The following is a 20,312-nucleotide window of genomic DNA, read 5'->3' as shown; positions in this document are numbered from 1 at the left end:
GTCCTTCTTTGCGAGTACGTCGCTTCCACACTAAGGCAGGTCTTTTGAAACTTCATACGCCTTTCGACTTCCATCCTCCTTAACTGTCGCCTTCCTCTGAACTCGCAGGCTTCTGCAAAGACCCCTGGTCGCGTGCTCCCAAGGCCACAGGCTTCGACTGTCCCTTCCAGACCTGAAACTCGCTGCCCTGCTCTGCGTCCTCAGTTGCCTAGTCGTCCTCTACTCTGGGCAGCCGGTGCATCCGTGCTTCTTGGCGCGGGTCCGCGGCGCGGCTGTGTTTGAGGACTTTAGAAGAAACCCCATAACGACACGCGTTCTTGGGTCGGCTCGGGCCTCCTTCTCTGGGGCGGGTTGCCTGGAGAAGCGGGGCTGGGGCGGAGACTCATTTCCTCATCTGCCAGAGGCTCGTGTTCAGCGGCGTGCTTCCGCAGCAGGCGCCGTGCCTTCTCTTGCCTTCGGCGCTTCAGGATCGCCCTCTGGCTCTCCCGCCTCTCCAAACTTCGCCGCAGGCGCCACACGGAGGCAAGAAACGTCGCGACCACCAGGACGGCGACTGCGGGGTCTGAGACGACGTCGGAGGCTCCACTGCTTGCCTCGAGACCCATGCGCGTGGCGAGGATGAACAGGAATGTGAACAGCGACGCGGCAATCCCTACAGAGCCGTTCAGCGGAAACAGGTGCCTCACAGCCAACGCGTCAACCGCGTGCTCAACCAGCTCCGCCTGAGCTGCTTGAAGCTCACTGGCAACCGAGTGCTCAGCAAAGCTCCGACCGTGCCCAGCGGTGCCGCCTCCGTCGCCGAGCGGGGCCCCATCGGGCCCCCGCTGGCGCACACCGAGCGCCTCGCCGTCGCGGTCGTTTCGCCTGTCGGGCTGTCTCGCACTCGACGCTTGCGCAGCCGACGCAGACTGCCCGCGTTGCGAAGATTTGCCCCGGGAGGCGTTGGAAGCAGCCGAAAGCTGTGATGACTCTGCACCACCAGGCGCCGGAGCGGAGGGCTGCACTGCATGTGCCCCCTTCGCTGTGTCGGCGGGATCCCGCGACAGGATGGTGGGCTCCAGGCGGGCGACGCCAAATTTCGGAGGTTCCTCCGTTGCCGCGACCGGGGTCCCGGCGCGGGAGTTACTCGTCTCCTCGCTGTTTTGCTTTCCGCTCTCGTGCGTCCTGGCTTTGCGGTCTTCTGGGGACTCTTCTCGGGAGGTGCTCTCTTTGCAACCCCGCTCGGTCTTGCTCAGGAAGTGTCTCGAGAGCCACCTGCAGCCCCGGCCGCCATGCACCTTCTCCGCACGCTCCTCCTCGCTCTTCACTCTGCCCGCGGCGTCTTTATCTGCCGCCTCCTCTCTGACATTTTCGGTTGCCTTTGGCTCGTCTGGCTTGCTGAGCTCCACCCCTACGGATCCTCGCCTAACCACGGCTGCGGCTCCTCCGGCGTCGTCGCCTTCTTCTTCCTCCACAATGACTTGGAGCGGGACGCCCGCGTTTGTGGCTCCCTCCAGCAGGTGGGCGCCGGCGCCTTGCTTGAGGCCTCTTTCCGCCACACCACCGTGCTGACGCTCTTCTGGGACCTTGCCGCCCTGCGCCGCCAGCGCCTCTTCGGTGGAGGGTTTTTCTGCGTTGCTCTCTGCCAGCCTGGAGTTGCGGAGCCTCTGAGCCGCGCCTTTGCTCCGCAGCACGCCGGGGTGCGGAATGCGCTCTCCGCCGGGAGCTTGGTGCAGCGCAGCAGTCCGCTGCTGCAGTTTCCGCCTGCGCTGCGCCAGCGCGGTCGCGGCAGCAGCGAGCGCGATGTTTCGCTTCCGGTAGTAGAGGACCCGCACGCGCGAGAGAGTCTTCTCGAAGCGTCGCTGCCGAGAAAAGTTCGAGAAAAACATGTGCAGCGTCTTCATGCCCAGAAGGACGAGACTGAAAAAGAGCGTGCCCGCGGCCGCCTCCTCGTGGTTGCCCAGGTCGTTCAGCTCTTCGGAGCGCCACTGCCCAAGTCGGGTCGCCGGCCAAACGAGCAGCGCGGCAGCCAGAAGCAGGAGCCCGCGCCGCAGGCCCCTCGCTGGAGGCTGAATCGTGCGCACCTGCTCCAGGAAGCTCTCGACCTCCGCATCCGTCTCGGCTGCAGCGCGCGTGAGCGCGGACTCGGCCTGCCGCAGACTTTCGTCCTCCGCCGACAGCTCCGCCGAAGTGCCCTTGTCCGCTCCCAGCGGTCGGTGCTTCAGCCGCAGGGCCCGGACGTAGCCTGGCGCAAACTGCCTCGGGGCTGCTTGCCCCCCCTTTCGGGCTGCTGCGGCGCGCACCCACGCTCCAACCTTTCCCCCTGCGTGTCGCAGCTGCCAGCGCTTGTTGTTCTCCGCGTCTGCTTCCCCCTGGGCCTCTGCCTGGGGGTCTTTGTCTGTGCGTGCTTCCTCTTCGTCGTCCTCAGCGGCTGTCCGCGGGGCGGCGTCGTCGACTGTCTGCTTCTTCGCGTCGCTCTGCGCTGGCGCCTGCCTTGGGTCTCCCTCGGGGCGCCCGCTCGCATCCGCGGCTCTCTTCACCGAGGCGTCCACGTCCTTCTTGCCTCTCGTGAACTTATGTCTCCTCAGAAATGCGGCGAGCCGCGAAGGCTTCTTCTGCGGAGCGTCGGCTCCGTCCTTCGCTGGGTCCTCGGGATCCTCCTTCCGCTTCTTTTGCTGCGCTTTCGGCTGCGGACCCCGCGGGTCGCCCGCCCCGACCTCCTTCGTAGTCGCGAGGCGTGCGACCCTCTCTCGTCCGCCCTGCGCCATCTCGATCATCTGCGCCGTCGTTTGCAAGGCACCTGCCGTCTCCGCGTCGAGCGACATCAAAAAGTTGCTCTCGTCTTCCGACCGCCCGATCAAGGCGCCGACCCCCTGCTCGAGGGAGAAGGGCGAGGAGGCGTAGCGCTGCGAGCGAGTCTTCGCGTCGCCGAAGGTCGTGCTGGATTCCAGAGAGAGCGCGAGGTCCTGAGAGGCGGTCGTGCCTCGGCGTCTCTCCTCCTCTTTGTTGTCGGGCGCGGTTGCCCTGCGGAGCTCCGTTTCCCGCAGCCACCGCCTACTGTGGACAGGCAGGAAGGGGAGCGACGGAGAGGACCTTGGAGTCTCCGTCGAGAGCGAAGTCAGCTTCGCGGCTTCGGCACGGTCTGTCGAAAGCTTGTAAGCGGCCCCGTGGTCGGCGTCTCCTGTCGTTCCCTCTCCAGACCTGCCTTCCTTTTCCGGACTTCCGTCCTCAGGCGGGGGGCGGGGCCTGGGGTCTGCCGCCCCTCCCGCCGAGTCCGGATCTCTGTCGCTGCGTTCGCCCTCGCGGCGAGACGACGAGCTCTGCTCGTCCTTGGGGGGCACGTCGGCGGCGAGGACTCCCCCGCAGTGAGCAGCCGGCGCGGGGGGGGTCGGGGAGAGCCCTGGCGATCGACGCTCTCCCCCCCCGAGGCAGCTCGTCTGCGGCTCTCTTCTCCAGCCGCCGCCGTCGCCCAGGAGTGCCAGAAGCACCGCGAACAACGCGCCGGCGACGCGCACCCGCAACCGAAATCTTTTGTCGCCGTGGTAATGCAAAAAACCCAACTGGTATGCTCCGTGCGGGAAGTTCTCGGGGGCCTCCTTCCCTGTCACCCGACAGCGCCCGCCGGGAGCGGAGCCCGGTGGGCGAGGGTCCACGTGACCCGCCGCGCCCTGACGGCGCCGTGAGTGTGGCATTACAGCAAGCGAGCAGGCCGCGGAAAACACATGGCAACAGAGTGAAAGGAAGGGGCAAAACGGGAAAAGGTAAGTTCCGCAGGCGCGCTAGCGGCGGGGAACCTCAGCGAAACGCCGCTCTTCAAGGAACTCGCTCGCAATGCATGCGGAAGGAATGAGAAACGCGCGACAGAAGCCGCACAGACCGACGGCGGCACCACAGCGCAAGTTCACGCCTCTTGGGATAAGCCCGTTCTCGCTTGAAGAAAAAACGGACAAACCCGCAAGGAAAGAGGTCGTACTACGGGCGAAACCGGATGATCGAGGGGCCTGAGGACGGCGGTGGAGTAGACAATGGGGGGACGGCGGGGGACAGAGGCAGCAGGAGATGCGTGGTGCGGGTGGAAGTCCGTCGCGACTAAAGACGAAAACAGGAAACAAGAGACTGAAGAGTAGGAGATACCTTTTCTGCCAAGGAAGCTGTCGGGCAACAGCCAAGCAGATGCAAACGCGCTGCGCGGCTGCGCTCCGTCGCGAAGCTCAATCTGCGCAGATTCCAACGCCGGAAGACGCGCAGGCGAGTCGACGAGTGTGCCGCGCGGCAGCGAGCACGGTGAATAGGCTCTGCAAGTGGTGTCCTTCACACCGCTGGGAATCCGCACGAATAGTTTCGTTCATAGCATAAAACAACCTCGCCGTGGACTCAAATGGACTCAGGCCAAAGGATGCGAGGAACACACGGGAAGCCCCAGGCGCTACGCGCCGCGGCGCGACTCGCTCCAGCGCGCATGCCAGGTTCTGCGGAACGACGTGAGAAGACCTGAGGCGGCCGGTGCACGCACTTCCGTTTTTCCACTCAACGCAAATGATACACTCTGCGCACCTAGAAAAAGGCTGACAAAGGACGGGGAGTCACGGACTGGCTCGCTTCGAGAGCCCTGCGGAGCAACCGCGCATCGCCCCTGTCTCCTCAGGCCGGGGCTAGGCGGGCCTTCGGCCTTCGCGAACGCGCCCGTCGCTTGAGGCGAGACCACAGCAGCAGACATGACTAAAGCTGCTATAAAAACGGAATCCTTACACCTTCACACGTGAGGATACACTTTTGCTTAGCTTGAGAGCGGCGTCGGATAGCTCTTCTCTGTCCCGTAGACAGTGACTTTCCCGCTTCGTGTGTTGCGGGAGGCCCGACCTCCGCTCCAAGCCTCGCAGCTTGCCGCCCGGGTAAGATCGGCGGTTCGTTTCTCTTTGTCAGTACATCGTGAAAGCCCGACTGCATAGCGCGGCGAAACCTTCTCAGGCGGTGCTGCGGGCAACTACTCGCGAAGGAGTAGCCGCTGGGGACTGTGTTCAACTGGGCATCTCGTTGTTGCTGGGGCGTAGCGTTTTGAGAGATACGCTCCTGTACGTATGCCTCGAGCTCCAGCTGGAAGTCGCGGGTCTGGCTCAAACGCAGCTGCCCTCGTTTTCTTCAGAGCGCGGCCTGCGGATGGCAGCTCACGCTTCGAGAAGCGTGTCGAAGAGAGTTCCGGCGTCGCCTATGGAGAGACTCCAGACCCATGCACGCGCTGCCATGTCCCTGCTGTTGGCATGACCCGCTAGGGCCTGCTAAACTTCGAAGGACGCAGCTCCTCTCTACAGAAAGGCAGTCAAAGCAGCGCCTGAGCTGGGAAATCGCCTCACCGTGCCGCGGCAGCGACGCCCGTGCCACGCATCGTGCGAGGTCTCACCAGCGAAGCTCTGTTCTCTTCCTTAGCTTTCTTGGCGGTCTGCTCTGTTTTTCGCATTCGGCACTGTAACCTCTTGGCTAAACCTTTGCTACTTCGTGCCCGCGGTTGTTCATGCTTGGCTGTCGCCACAGGGGTAGAGGTGACGCAAGACGTAAAGACCCTATCACGAGCGCCAGGAACTAACGCGCGTTTAATTCTCACTCGCAAGAAATCCACATGAGCCACCGCCCCGGTGCCGCCTGTCAGTCAGTTGCCGGCAAATGTTCCGGGCGCGCTGCGGCCATGCCCTGTGTGAGCAAATCTACTCTTCTGCAGCACTTCCGTGTTCGCCATGTGCGGTGTGGCGACCCTAACCCCAAACGTAAGGCCTAGAATTTCAACCAGTCTGTTTGCTTCATGCGAGCGTCTACACACCCACGAAGCCTGCGAAAACCTCAGGAAACTGTATCACACAGAACGTCGGCGGTCACTCCAGGCCTGAAGCTCGCACTCTCCGATGCTGCGGGGGGACGCACTGAACCTTCAACTCCGACTTTCTTCCTCGCGCAGGAGCGAGGCAGTGGAAACCCTCTGGCGGGTCTGCCTCAGCCCCCGGCGGCTACAGCCTCGAAGAAGTTGGCTCCCCCCTTCAAGGGGTGTATATATCATTATTGAGGCCGCGCCTCTGAGCGTCTCTGCCGCTCCCTCAACATTTGCATAATCGAACTCGGGGTACTCCAGCCCTTGCCTCGCGCAGGCATGCCAGGGACTGCGTCGCCCCGCGCTGACTCGTGACTGGAGCTCAGGTTTTTCTCGTCTTTCCCGCCTTCCTTGTCTTCCACCTCGCCCTCCTCTCTGCGCGTGCTCCCCGCTTCACGTTGCACTGTCTCTTCTGCTTTGCCGCCTCCGTTCCCACGCCCTCGCCCTCTCTCGGCAGTCCCCTCTGAAAGACGCCCGGCGCCCGAGCTCCCAGGCGGCGGAGCCGCGGATGAGGTTTCTTTCCTGCCTGTCGCATCTGTCCTGCCTCCCCCCGCTTCTCCTTGAGGAGTTCGAAAAACTTCTTCGTCACGGGTCGCCAAACCGCCCTCTTTGCCATCTCCTCTGTGTGTGGCCTTTTCCTCTATCCTCCTGCGGTCTTTCGGCTCTTCGCTCTGGTCGAGTGATCCGTTTCTCTCGCCTGCAGGAGTCCTGTCTGCTTCTTCAGCTCCTTTTCTGTCCGATGCCCGCAAGGGCCCTGTCTGCTCGGGGTCGCCCTCTTGCGCGGTCGCGGCGGCGTCTCCAAAGGGCGGAACCGGCGCGAGAGTCTCCACGGAGGGCAGCCGCGGAGCTTCTTGCCCAGAGAGCAGAAACCCCGCTTCGCCCAGAGACCTGTTGAGCTCCTGCTCAGGCGCCGCGTCGCGGACGCCCTCCAGCGGCTCTGCCGAGAGAGCCGAAGAAAGCTGAGACCCCCGCGAGGGAAAGAGCCTTTCAAGTCCCTGGGGCCTGCGATGTGTCTGCTGAAGAGTCGGAAACGCGCGGAAGAAGAAAAAGTCCTCCGCCTCCCGAGCTTCAGGAGCGCTCGCCAGCTCTGCAGCCCCAGTCGACCGCGGATGCGTCGTGCAGCGCAGCGTCACAGACCCCGGCGGGAAGGCAGCGACGGGCGGAAAACCGGAAAAGGGGGACAAACCTGGAGCTCCCGGCAGCGGAAAAGGCGCAGAATCATGCGGAAACAGAAGCTGACGCTTCAGCGCGGAGACGACAGAAAGGAGCGACTCCGGAGGCGCGGCGGCAGGAAGGATCTGAACACAGCGTATGCGGGTCAGAGGCACACGCGTGTGAGCTAGCGAAAAGCAGATAGACCTGACAGGCCTCTGTCTCTCTTCATCAGGGGAAGTAAAAGGCACTTCCCGTATCAGTTGGTGGCGAAAAACCTGACAAAGCACCACGATAGACGCCGGTTGAATTGACTCCCTGATAAGGCAGAAAAGAAGTCCTCCTTCGCGCGTCTCGAGGGCTCGCCTCAACCCCTACGCGTCTTTTCACAAACACCGTTAACCTGCCTGTTGTGATGCGTCTCGTACGTATAAACGAGCATCCGGCACATGCGCTCATGTGTTCAGGGGTAAGCGCGAGGGAAGAGGGCGCTACACCATATTTGTGTCAGTCCACGACACCATATCTAGGTACACAGCCCGCATGCAACAGCCTGCAATACACTGTCTCCATATTTACATAAGATAGAACGAAGCATCGGTACAATAGCTTTGGGCGCCGCAGGCACGCATGCGAGAGAGATCCGCTGCGCGTCGCGCAGTAGGGTAAACCTATGCGTGCCAAAGGACAAATGTCGATCTACGTTTCGCGGACAGAGCTTACTCGCACAGGGACTGCCGCGACTTCGGGAAGGCGATCGTCTCGCTGCGGTTGCCTTGGCTCCGCCGCGGCGCGCGGCTCTCCGCTGTTTGTCGCTTCTTTGCCGTGGCCTTCTGCGAAAGAGAGAGAAGCCTCGCCGCGCATCCCACCGCAGACAGTGGCGCACATGCGCGTGACGAGTCCGTCGACAGCAGCGAGCACAGAGGCCAGAAGAGGCGAGTCTCTCGAGGTCGCTTCTCCCTGCTTCGCGTAGCCTGTCTCCGCCCCACTCGCCAGCATGCGCTCCCGGCGTCTGGCCTCCAGACCCAAGGAGCGAGGCTGCAGGGTCGTCTGCTGCGTCTCTTCCGTGGCTCCGAAGTGTTCAGACAGCCGGCAGCTGCTAGAAACGGCGTTTGAGGGAACCTGCAACTTCTCTTCAACTACAAGCACGCCTTTGTCCTCGTCTCCTTCCTCGCTTTTTTCGCCTTCGTCGGCTTCAGTGTGCGCAGGGGATGGCGCTCTGCGTCCCGTCTGCGACTTCTGACTGACTCGCGAGGCCTGCGCGCAATCGGCGCCGGCTCGAGAGACATTTCGACTTGCTCGCTGCATGAGCGCCTTGGTGAGGCGTCTCTCCTTAGGCGACGGCAGCACGCCGCGCCGCGCGAGGGCAGACGCTTCACTTTCACGCAAGGGCGAAGGCTTGGAAGAGCTCCGCGTGCTCTCCTCGCCGGAGCTGGTAGCGAGCGCGAGCCCCGGGGGTAGGCGGCCCGGACGCGCACCTGTGGCGGCTGCGTTTCCGCCTTCGATGTGTCTACTGTCTCCACCCTTTGCTCCCTCTGTGTTTCCCCTAGCGTGATCGGCGTCTTCCAGGGAGGCCGCCGAGGAGAACGGAGTCAAGCGTGGAAAGAAAGCGTCTTCTTGCGCTGCGGCGGCAGCCTCTTCGGACTCCATCGCTCCAGGCAACAAGCCCGTTGGAGGCGCAGCGGAGGCGCGAGGCGCAGAAGGAAGCGAAGACGAATGTGCAGCGGCAGTCGTGGACAGCAGCGGAGGAGAGGGCACATCTGGGGCCTGAAACTGCAATGAAGAAGAAGGCTTCGACGAAGACGGAGGCAGCGCGGCGTGAGGGGCTGAAGGCGTGGAAGAGTGCACGCCCGTCTGGGAGGTTGAAGAAGGCAAAATCAGGTCTCTGAGGTTGACGAGGAAAATAATGTCCTGGTGAGGCGACGCCGAAGAAGGAGGAAACGACGGAGGAGTCAGACCTGAGCAAGGCGACAGACGGAGACAGAGGCCAGGCGCGTGCATGCAAAAGGCAGAGGAGGCGCTGGCGCTGAAACGTAATCGAGAGATTATACGACGAACTTCGCACGGGCATGGCACGCCAAGTTCAGCTGGAACAAAAGAGGTAAGGGCCTGTGAAAACAAGAGCTGGCCTTCACGCGGCTCTCGAAGGCGAATACAAAGCAAACTCGAAAACCAGCGATGCGTAGGGAGAGCTGGGAGCCAGAGCATCGGAGAGTAAACGAGGTTAGCGAGTGTCGCAGGGGGGCAGCCAAGGACACGACGCAGCGTAGCTCCAATAGATCGGCGCAGCCCGAAGGAGAGATATGAGGAGAGGAGAATGCGTAGCAAAGTATTCGGAGCCCATGCGTGAGGCAACACCATATCCGTGAGTGAAAAGACAGAAGTCTATGTAATGGCCGCAGCGGCTTGTAGATGGTCAAAAAGTAAAGAAGCGTGCCCCTACGCCGATGTAAGCCCGAATCCGGCTAGCCACTAGACTGCCGCCGGGACCGACAGAGACAAAAATTGAGAGGGCAGAGAGGCCTGCAGAAGGGTTTTCGCTCGAGAGAGAGCGAGTCCGAGTGGTAGTGGATGCGCAGCAGATATGCACATGTGCGTTCACAAATATGTCCATGTTGATGCGACAGGGCTGCGCACATAGAGGAGGCTCTTGGAGGCAAGCGCAGCGAAACCAGGGGCGGAGGCCGCCGGCCAGCTCATCTCCGACCTGGATAGAAAAGAATTTCGTAGGGCCTCAGGCCTTGAAAGAAGCCGTTGCTCTCCAGGAGGGCGCTCTTCGCCAGAAGCGAGTGGCGCTTGACGGCGCCGACAGTTCGCGGGTCGATCTGAGATCGCAAAGAAAACCGACAGCGGGCGCGAAAGGCCCTAACCGGGGTCCACCGGCACTCGCTTCACAGACGCATCGTCGCTCTTTGGGCCTTCAGGCTCCGACAGGGCGGCCCTCAGAGGCACGGTGAGCGGACGGCGTTTGTCTGCGTGCTGTTTTGGGCCTCAAGCCGCAGATGCGCGGAATATCTCCGCACATCGTCCTGGACTCCGCCCAGAGGTCAAGTAGGCGCCCGACACCAGAGAAGGCCTTTACTTCGCGGCGGCACCGAAAACACCCGTATTGCCTCCCCCCCCCTCCCCCCTCGCGCGCGGGTGTCTTACAGAAAACTGGATCGCCGCGACGACGCCTTGATGACCGACGGCCTGGATGACAACGCTGGGCTGCGGAAACGCACGCGTAAGAGAGTCAACGATCGAGCGGTCACCAGCGCTAAATAGTTTTGAATAGGGTCTTCAGCACGCAGCAACCTCTGCGCCTCTCGCCCCCCGGGGAGCTGCTGCCGGTCGCGTACCCAGCACTCTACGTCAAGCGTTGTAGCAGGGCCACCTGCTGAGTTTGAGACTCGCATTTTATCCATAACTGAACCTTCCGCGCACGTTTTGCCTGCGTGGACCTCGGAACTCGAGAGACACACTCTCTGCTGGACTTACACCGTACAGCTCTGCCAGCTCTCTTCTGAGCACCTCTCGCCAGACGCGGAGGAAAGCCTCGCAGAAGTGGCTGTCCCCTTGCCACACAGTTGCCTCCTGCGAAGCCTGCAGACGCCGTGAACCGGAGAGAGGGATGGAAAAAGACCCTGCAGGCGAAGGAAACGAAGGCAACGAAGGAAAGGCAGAGGCGCCCGACGCCGCAGTCGATGCGAAGGAAGGCGGAGGGGCTGGGACACCTGCAGGGGCGAAGGAAGAAGAGACAGCAAGAGCCGGAAAGTCGGGGCTTGCGCAGGCATTTCCGAACTCGCCTCCAAGGAGCTGACTGAGGAAAAGAAAGAGCGCAGACGCGCGGACTTCTCCCTCTGCGTGGTTGAACAGGTCTTCCAGGTACCGCAGGACGTGGTCGTCGAGCTCGTTTTCCTCTTCCTCGCTTTGGCCTTCCGACTGGGCTCCGTTGCCTGCCCCCTCGCCCTCGTTGGCTCGTGCGCGTCCCCCGAATACAATAAAGAAGCGGTCAACTAGAATGTCGGCGAACCGAATCTCAGCCTCGTTCAGCTTTGGAGAGAGAAAGAACGACACAGGGGCCGCCTGGAAGGCCGGCGATTCTGCGGCTGAAGAGGTTGCCAGCCATGGCGAAGAGGATGGAGACGTTGAATCCGCAGGAACGAAGGTCTCCGAAGACACGAAGGTCTCCGAAGACACGGGGAGGGGCGGGGAGGGAGGCCGCTGGACAGAAGGCGCCGCCGCAGGATTAGGAGAGAGTAAGAGAGACACGCGCGCGCGGCGCGACCGAACGACTTCGCCTGTCAGTAGAGCTCAGATCAAGCAGCACAGACAAAATTTCCGAATCCCGGTTTGCTGGAGCTCATCCAGGCAAGCGGGCCTGTTACAGAACTCACTCGCCTCGTGCCCTCCTGCTCGTGGTGTCTGGTTTCCCCCTCTGGCTTGTGTTTCTTTGAGATCGGATGCGTTTCCTCGGCGGGATTGGCTTCTCTATCTCAGCCGCGTGGCGCAAATGTTATGAGGAACTCGGCTTACTTAGCCAGGGATCCAGCTCATCGAGCTGACGGAAGGCGGGCGTGGCAGACGCGTCAGCGCCGGAGTCAGTAGCGGTGGGAGTTGTTTGAAAGCGGAGAAAATCCTTGAACTGTAACAGTTTTCGTTCTAGATCACGTTCTGTCTTCGCGCGCACGTCCATCCCCCAAGTCCCATAACGCTGGCTGGCGGCCTCCAGGGCAGCGAAACCCTGCGGACGCAGCTTGGAAATCCCACTCGCGCGACCAGCACTCCACTCTAAAGTCCGCTGCGGTGAGCAGCGAAGGTCGTTGCACCGAAGCACGAGGTGTATGTACACCTGGCGATCGTCTCCAGCGCGGGACACAACCGCCCAAGACCAGCGAGGACGACTTTCGGCAGCATCCGACGGCAGCCACGGCTGTTCACCGCCGTCTCGGGCAGCTGTGTAAGCCTCCGTGTCTGCTGTGAGTCCGTGACTTCCTCCAGGCGCGTCGTAGTCGTCGAGAAGGGGAGGGACTTGAAGGAGAGCAGAGGCGACGCGAAGAAGCGAGACCTGGAGGGAGAGGATGTCGCGCTATACATACACCAGGCCGCAAGACACACTACGGTCGCATGCGTTCACAAGCGGCTTTTTCTGAACCCCTGTGACTCGATCAGGAGGACCGGAGTAGAGTGAGTCGAGCAAAAACTGTATCTCGTGGGAATCAGGATTTCAGCGAGTCATCGCGAGAGGCTATCCTATTTGAGAACGAGAGCGAATCATAGAGGACGTGGAGTTCCGGGACGGATAAGACGCTTGAGGACGGATAAGACGCTTTGGAGCCAAGGGCAAGAGCGGAAGTCGCTTTAGTGTTTCCGAATTCGGTGAATATGGCGGTGATGATGGCGGCTCAGTGTGCGCATGCAATCGTGCATAAAGAGCTGGGAAGCCAGCGAGGCTTGATGTCAACGGCATCCTGCAGATGCTGTGCACCTGACAGTGCTCTGCGTTATTCTCTCAGGTGCATATCCGGTCATGACGTGGTTTCTGTTCCCTCCTCGGACAGCGAGCGTCTCTAGTAAGAAGCAAAGGCGGCGTGCATGTATGGGAACATGATTGCTGGGGTTCTACTCCGCACTGACGACGCCCAGCCATGTACTTACATCAACGCGTGCAGATATATATATACGTATATATGTATATGCGTGTGATGTCGAGTTGCAGATCGCTCCGACTGCGGTCGGGAGGACGCATTTTCGCCGCATGAAGCCATGTGATAGTCTTTTGAGAGTCTGTTTCCTACAGTTTTGAGACGTTTAAGCGGCGTCCCTTTGCCTCCGCGTTCCAGCGTGACGATGGCCTCGCCTTCTGAAAAAGTGAGCAGCACTTCTTGCGCTTGCTTCCCTCCCTGGTCTGCGGCTTCGTTTCCCTCGTTTCTTGTGTCGCGGGCCTTCCAGCCTGTCCCTTCTGTCTTGGTGTTCTCTGCCGCATTCCTCTCTCCCGCGTCCGCGGAGTCCGCCGCGACGGCGTCGCCGCCGCCGAGCCCGTTCCCGACTGCGGCAGCCCTCACGGCTTCTTCACCCCTGCTGCCCTCCGACGCGTCGGGGGCGGGGTGGAGAAGAGGTAGCGCGGAGGAAGGCGCCTCTTTGGCTGCAGGCGCGGCGAATGAGAGAGGACCAAAGGCGACAGAAGCCGCTCCCGACCGGTCGGCTGAAGCACTGGATGCCCCCTGTCTCTCGGCATCCGTGCCTGCGTCCACTGCGGGTGTCTGTACAGCTCCAGCGTGGTCGGGAAATTGCAGGGCGTTTTCTCTGCGAGCCGCGAGCGGCGTGCCTTCGTTCAGCAGAGGGACACGGTCGAGCCGCTCGCCTGCGCCGAAGCTCCCGGGCGAAGAACGAGGCTCTCGCACCCTCGTGTCTCCTCTCTCCTCGCCTCTTTGCTTTGCAGTGTCGCTCGTGCTCCCTTCTGCGTTGCGGTATCGTGGCTGCAGCTGGTGCCGCCCCAGCTCGGCTGATTCTTCGATATCGCTGTGGAGGGGCGGAGCTCTACCCCCGGTGCGTTGGATTGCCGCCGACTCGGTTGACGCCGCCGCTCCACTCTCCGCGTCTCTGCATCTCTCTCTCTCAGCGGGCGAGGCGGAAGGGTCGGAGGCAGCGGCGCAATGCGCTTTGCTTTCAAAGTATATTTGGCGGCGGCCGCCGTCGCGATCCCTTCTTCCAGTCGGCTGTCCGTCTGCCCGTTCGCTCCCAGCGTCATACGCGTCTCTCATGGTTTCAGCGTCGTTTTCTTCGTCTCCTTCGCTCTCTATCTCAACCTCCTCGACTTCCTCAAAAGACGCCTGGAAGCTAAAGTGGACTCTTGCCGGGAAACGAAAAGAAAAGTGTTTTTCTCGCCTGGACGGTGCGTCCGCGGCAACACCTCTAAGTCCCTCGTTTCGCAGATGCTGCGACGTCGCAGGCGCGCCCTCCTCCCTCTCCTCTCTTTTCGCATCACCCTGCTGGAGCGTCTCGAGTGTCGTCCCTGTTAGGCTGGCGCCGCGCGTCTGATTCGCTTCGAGAGTGGCGATCTCAAGTCCCTTCTCTAGCGCATTTTCTCGCCTGCGCCTTTCTCCTTCTGCCTGCTCAAGCTGGAGAAGGTACCAAAGCTCCTGTTGCTGCTGCAAAGGCAAGAGGTAGCCTCTGGAGAGGTCAGCGGAAACTTGGGGCGAGGAGCCATCATGAGGTGTCTGTACACCCATAGCCGCATCGTGTGTTGTCTCCGCCGCAGGTGGGGAGGGTGCGTAAGGCGGCTGAAGACGCGTGTAGCTCGCAAAGGCAGACTGCAGAGAGGAGAGAGGATGAGGCGAAGCAGACTCTCCTTCTGCTGTCGTGTCGTTCCTCGCTGTGATTCCTGGGATGCTCGCCTCGCGCGTCTCCCCCTCAGCGAGTGTCCGCTCCTCGACTTCGCTGCCCTGTGCCTGGCTGACGCTGAAACCAAAGCGGCTCGCGGGCGCGCGCCAGTCTTCCTGTTTTTGCGGCTCTTCGCTTTCCGTCCAGTTTGATGGAGAAGTCGGGTCGTGAGCCGAAGGCACCGGACGGCGGATCTGCTGGCGCTCTAGATACCCATTCCGTGCTCCTCCTTCCGCACTCTGTACCGCTTTCCCTTCCTCTTTCGTGCGAGCTGCCTCTCTCTCGCGCCCGCGGGCCTGTTCGGGGCAGTCCAGCCAGCCTTCTGGAAAGATCGAGTGGAGCCAAGCGGGGAGCAGATTCTTTCCATTCTCTGGGTCTTCACTGCTGAAGGGGGCGACGCTAGTGGCTGATTCGTAGACACCCGTAGAGGCCACCCCGCCGCTTTCGCGTCGCCACGCAAACAGCGAAAGCAGCGAGAGCCGGCCGGGCTCCGCGGCGTTCTGCGGGCCTCCCCCGCCTGCCAGCAAACAGCACAGAAGCTTGCGTCGCTCAGACTGAAGACGACGCAGGTCTGCCTCCTCTAGTCCCTGCCTCAGCCCGCGTGTGGCGTCCCCTCTTTCTGCGGGTGCTGACTGCGCTCCTGAAGCATGCACAGCGTCGCCTGTCTGCGGCCTGGAGGCGCTGCTGTCGTTTTCAGAAAGCGGCCTCTCGGGCATCCAAGCCAGCAGCACTGGAGGGCTCATCACATCAACATCGGCTCCGTCTTGTCCAGGCGCCTCCCCTTCCGCGTGCAGCGCCGAGGCTTCCGCTGCTCGCCCCTCGCCGTTCTGTGCCCCTGCGAACAGGCTCGCCTCATCCCCCCCGCAGGCAGCCGACGAGACCACGAAATCTTCTCGAGACGCCACGAGACTCTGCGGCCTCCGGGTGGCGTCCCGCTCTCGCATACGCAGCAGAAGGCGAGCCACGATCTGCAAATCCGCGAGGCAGGGCGAGGCAGGAGGCAGCAGCGAGAGGCAGCGCCCCTCTGGCTCCCGGCAGAAGGCCAGCGAGAAGTGCCCCCAGCCGCAGTCGCGGTCGGAGCCGCAGCGTGCGCCGTCGACCGGCCTGCAGGACCCGACACGGAGCGGCAGCGGCGGCGCTTCAGGCGCCTCCGCGGGACGCGTGCTCTGCGAGATATTGTCGAGCGGCTCTTCGCGGGTGAAGCGCGTCCCCGGTGAGCAGACGAGGGTAGAAGGCACGCCTGCGCCGAGGTAGAGCAAACCGTAGAGAGGCTCCGGAGGCGCCGGGGGGAGAGCGGGATACGCCGGCAGCAGCGGGTCGGCAGCGAGTGCGGAAAAAGGCCACGCAGATGGTGCAGAGGACGGAGCAGCTTCCGGCGACGAAGCCAGCGCAAGCGAGAGAGGCGGAGAAGCAGAAGAGAAAGCCGTTGCCTCGAGGGACAGCGAGCGACCGAAAGGGGAAGAGTCGTTCGCCTGGTAGACTGGCGTCTCGTTCCGCGCAGCGGAGGGAGACGAGACGAACGGAAGGGGAGGCAGGCATCGCCCGTTGACGCAAAGGAGCCCCGACGCGCACTCGCGGGCGACTGCGCCGCTGCACGCCGCGTTTTCCCCCCGACGCGGCTCACAGGGCATCTGGGGGGCTGGGCGCGATGAGGCCGCAGGAGAGAAGGGGCAGAAGAAAGAAGTCTGAAGACAGAGACAACAAGGCGTCCGAACGCAAACGAGCAGGTGAATTCGCGGAGTGCCTGGTCGCGCCGACGCGGACAGGCCCAGGGGGCGCGGATGATGCCTCTAGCGGCGCAGACGGGGGACGCGCGTGAGACTGAGCTGGGGGTTCTCCGGCTCGCCAGCCTGCCGCGAGCGAGGCGCAACCCCCCCTCCAAGATGGCCGCGAGGCAGCGAGCCGCCAGGAGAACCGCATATCAAACATACACAGCAAACCAGACCGCCGACACTTGCGCAGCCTATGCAGGGTGCGCCGGTCAATTGAAGAGAAAACAGCGGCTTGGCGTGCGCACTGAGCGAACTGCAAGCGTGACGAGGATGGTGTACGTGCGGCGTGTGCGACTCCGGCTGTGGGCCCCGAAGGTCCCAGGCCTATCGCAAGCTGACCGCTCTTCCCTCCCCCGCTTCGCCGGTTCAGCGGAGTCGCTCGCTCTCTCTATCAGCAGGCTTACTTGTTCGCAGCAACACAGCGTCTCCGAGCAAGCGGTCTGACGCGGCCTAGCGTGCCTAGCCGACGGCGCGCCTCTGCTTCCCTCTGCATCCCTCGCTCTGGCTTCTCTCCAGTCGCCATTTCCCGTCTGGCTCCTCCCTTCGCGGCGTGGGGACGCCTCCCTCTGCGGGTCTCCCGTCGCCGACGGCCTCTGAAAAAGCGGATACGTCGCTGCCTCGCTCTTCCTGGGAGCTTCTGGAGTCCAGCTGGTGTTAGCATCGCCCTGACGATGCGCGTGCTGTCTCGTCTGCTCCGTCGCCTTCTGCTCTCGCTGCTCCAGTTGCTGCATCGCCGCGGGGCCAGACGCGACGCCGGCGCCCCAGGTCGGCACCTCGTTTGGGACGAGAAAAAGCGAGGCGGGGAAGGAAGTGGGGGAATTCGGGGCTTTTGCCTGACTGGGCGCAGCCTGGTACCTCCGCGGCTGGACGGAGGGCGGGACGAACGTCGCCGCGAGGGGGCCGGAACGCGGAGAAGAAGAGCCTTCCTGTCCCCCGTCGTACGCCACCCCAGCCGGCAGCGTCGCCTGGGTCCATGCTGGGGGCAGCCCTCCAGGAGCCTCCACACCAACAGTGCCGCCGCCCACTACTCCAACCGGGCCTGCCGGGTTAGGCGCCCCGAGCGCTAGGGAACTGTCTCCGGCGACCGCGTGGGGCGCGACCGTGGCGGACGCAGGCGACAGGCCACCTGCGTGCAGAGGGGACTGGAGGGCAGACACGGGGTACAACGCCCCAGGCGGAAACGAAGGGTTGGCGAGAGCCGCCGCCACTCTGGCCGCGCCCGCTGCGAGGGCTCCCGACGGCGACCCTGGAGGCCCTGCGGCGGGCTGGAGTGGAGTCGCGTTGGGCGAATAGTTAGCGGCGCTCGCGGCAGCAGCCGACGGCGAGAGAGTGTCGCTGCTCAGGCCGCCGGCAAACGCCGACATAGCGTTCCCTGCCTGCGCAGGCAATAGCGAGGAGACCTGGTGTTGCGGCGTTCCAAACTGCTGCGGTAGCGCAGGCTCCCCGCCCACCGGCGCGCCGAGAGACGAAGAGAGGTTCGGGGTGGAGGCGACGCTGAGGGACGACACGACGCCAGAGACTCCGAAGGGAGTTGCAGGCGCAGTGGCATCTGGATAGAGGCCAGCTGCTCCTGACGGAGGGAATGGGGACTGAGGTGCAGCCAATATAGTCGGGAGAGCCGGAGGCAGCAACGGCAGCGGGATCTGACCCGGTACTAGACCTCCAGGCAGTGGAACCGGCGCAGGCCCCGGAAGTGGAGCGGGGACTGGGGCAGGGACTGGGGCAGGAACCGGAGTGGGGACCGGGGTGGGGACTGGGGCGGGGACTAGCGTAGGGACTGGAATGGGGACTGGAGTTGGTACATGAGTGGAGACTGGGTAAGGGTAAGGAACGGGAACGACAGGTGGTGGGATGCTAGAGGGAGTTGCCATGGGAACCGGCGCTGGGACGGGATAGATAGCAGGTGCTATCGGCTGCTCAAAGACCGGAGTCGGCATGGTCGCGCCGCCACTAGCACAGGGAATACCATATCCCTTGCTTGCCGTCAGTGACGACGTGATGAAAGAAGGCTGGTGCGTCCACGGAAGCCCGAGAGGACCGCAAGACGGTCCTTGTGCACACACGGTCGTCCCTTTAACCGAAAACGTTTTCCTCTTGCGTTTCCGCCTTTTGAGGTGTTGGCCGCTTAGCACCCCCTCCTTTTCATCCCCCTCTCCGTCTTCGCTCTCACCTTCGTCGTCTTCATCCTCGTCGTCGTCTTCATCCTCCTCCCCCCCCTCACCATCATCTTCATCTTCCTGGGCATGCTGCTGCGCTACTCTGCCGTCCGCCGCACGTCGTCTTTGACCGTTCCGCGGGCGACCAGGGGACTCGTTGGAGACCTCTGCTTCCTCGCTCTCGTGAGCCGACTGTTGCGCGCCCTTATATCGATAGTTAAAGAGAAAATCCAGTTTCTTCTGGCGTAAGTCCTCGTTTTCTTCTCCCGCATGTCCGCTCTTCATTTGCTGCAGGGATCTCGGCATCCTTCGCTGCGGTTTCACACCCGCGGCGTTCAAGCTCCTTCGATTCGCTGCCGCTGTCGCCTCTGTCTCCACCAAACGCCGCTGTGGCGACTGCACCTCAGTGGGCGACCCCACGTGGAAGGCTGACAGACTGTCGTACCCCGCACTCGTTGCATCTGCAGAGTTCGCGAGGTTCGCTCTCCCCCGGGGGCCTAGATATTGACCTCTGGAAGCTGTAAGGGCAGTCTGCAATGGGCTAGCGGCTTGCGGGGGATCCTGCGAGATCGACCAAGTCCCGGAGATGCCGGAGGGCGGCTCACCTGACACAGAAGATTCATTTGCGGCAGCGAGGCGCCCACGAATTCCCGCGCTGGTGCAGACCCCGCAGTCGGGCTTACACACCACAAAGACGCCGTCGCAAGGCTCCCCCCAGTTGACTTCCTCAACACAGAAAAAAGGCGTCTCGCTGGTCAGGCCACCCGCCGCAGCGAGCTGCCTTGAACTCTGATGCGGTTCGAGGCCAGCGCTCGCTGCCGCTCTCACGATCGGTACGCCGCCTTCATCCTTGAACTCGTTGGCTCGCCCCCCTTGTGGCGCGTCGGCGCCTCGGACAGCTCCCCTGCGGGAGAACTGAGCTTTGGGAAGAAGCGAAGCCGCTAGGCTCCCTTCTGTTTTCTTGAACGCGCCATCCTGGCGGGCTGGGAGCCCCGCGTTTGCCTCTAGTTGCTCTGTCCGGCCCTCCGAGAAAACCCTCTTCAGAGGCGCAGTGGGACCGTCCTGGTCAATCCCATAGCTGAACGAAACCGGGGTAAACGGTGAGGGGGTGAGGCGGCGTGCCGCGGGAGTGGCAAAGTCTCTTCGTTCACCGTGCGCTGTCAACGCCGCACGCGCAAGAGACGCGTCAAGGGAAGCTGGTACGTCAGTGGCACTCGTGCGGGAGCGGCAGAGGCCCGAAAAACACATGTGTGACTCCTCCGGAAGACAGCGCTCTCCAGTTGCGAGAATGGGTGAACAGACTTGCGAGGCATATGTGCAGCGAAGACCTCTGGCGCACATGTGTGGGGTCGAGCCGCACGAGGCCCCAGCAGGAAGCGTGTACGGAGCTATGCAAATGCCTGAAGCACGAAGAGGCAAAATGCAGTGGCAACCCCAGTTCCCAAAGAGCGGCCCGTCCAGCGCGTGTGCCGCCTTTCCGAGCCGACATACTCACGAGAAAGCTACATGTTCGCTTGCTAGTTGCCACATGCTTGAAGGTGTCTGTGATGAACGCTCTGAGGTGCGTAACGCGTAAGAGCGTCTCCCAGGCACGACGATGTCTGAGGACCTCATGTTACCGTGACTCGCAAGCCGCTGAGAAAACGTGCGCATTGTCAGCATACCTTCTTCGTCGTCCGGATGGAACGTGTAGCAAACGAGGGGGAGGCGACAGCGCGTCGCACGTGGGAGACCTCCCTTCAATTCGTTGTTGCGTATAACTGTGCAACTTCCGCCTTCAGAGGCAAACGAGTGCGCAAGGTGCGAAAGGCGGCCCCCATTCCAGTCAGGCGAACCCGCGTCTCCGCCGGCAGCGCTTCCTTCAGGCATATAGGCCCCCTCTGGAGGAGCCGCGTCGCGGCCATTGAGATCCGCACGAGCTCCTGAAGGCTTGCCGCTGGACCGTGTTAGGAGGAGAACAGTGGTTGTCAACACGACTGCGACGACAGCTGCTGCCAGAACTGAGAGCACAATTTTCCCTGCACGATTCAT

At 62.6% G+C, this 20,312-nt stretch overlaps 2 protein-coding genes across 2 annotated transcripts; both read right to left on the bottom strand.

Annotated features, from left to right (window-relative positions):
* Positions 1–287: 287 nt before the first annotated feature.
* On the bottom strand, positions 288–3,671 carry BESB_081850 (uncharacterized protein; the record flags this gene model as incomplete). Its single annotated transcript, XM_029366535.1, has 1 exon — positions 288–3,671. One exon carries the CDS (start codon positions 3,669–3,671, stop codon positions 288–290), a length of 3,384 nt encoding a protein of 1,127 aa, XP_029216995.1.
* Positions 3,672–6,024: 2,353 nt separating this feature from the next.
* Positions 6,025–20,312, bottom strand: BESB_081840 (uncharacterized protein; the record flags this gene model as incomplete). The annotated part of the gene is made up of 9 exons (XM_029366534.1): positions 6,025–7,134; positions 7,712–8,946; positions 9,696–9,813; positions 10,139–10,198; positions 10,469–11,271; positions 11,507–12,059; positions 12,769–16,038; positions 16,530–19,438; positions 19,901–20,312. The coding sequence occupies 9 exons, from the start codon at positions 20,310–20,312 to the stop codon at positions 6,025–6,027; spliced, it is 10,470 nt and encodes a 3,489-aa protein (XP_029216994.1).

This window comes from Besnoitia besnoiti, chromosome VIII (genome assembly GCF_002563875.1).
Source record: "Besnoitia besnoiti strain Bb-Ger1 chromosome VIII, whole genome shotgun sequence".
NCBI lineage: Eukaryota > Apicomplexa > Conoidasida > Eucoccidiorida > Sarcocystidae > Besnoitia > Besnoitia besnoiti.
Note: the sequence above shows the minus strand (reverse complement) of the source record. Positions and strands in the feature narration are given on the sequence as shown.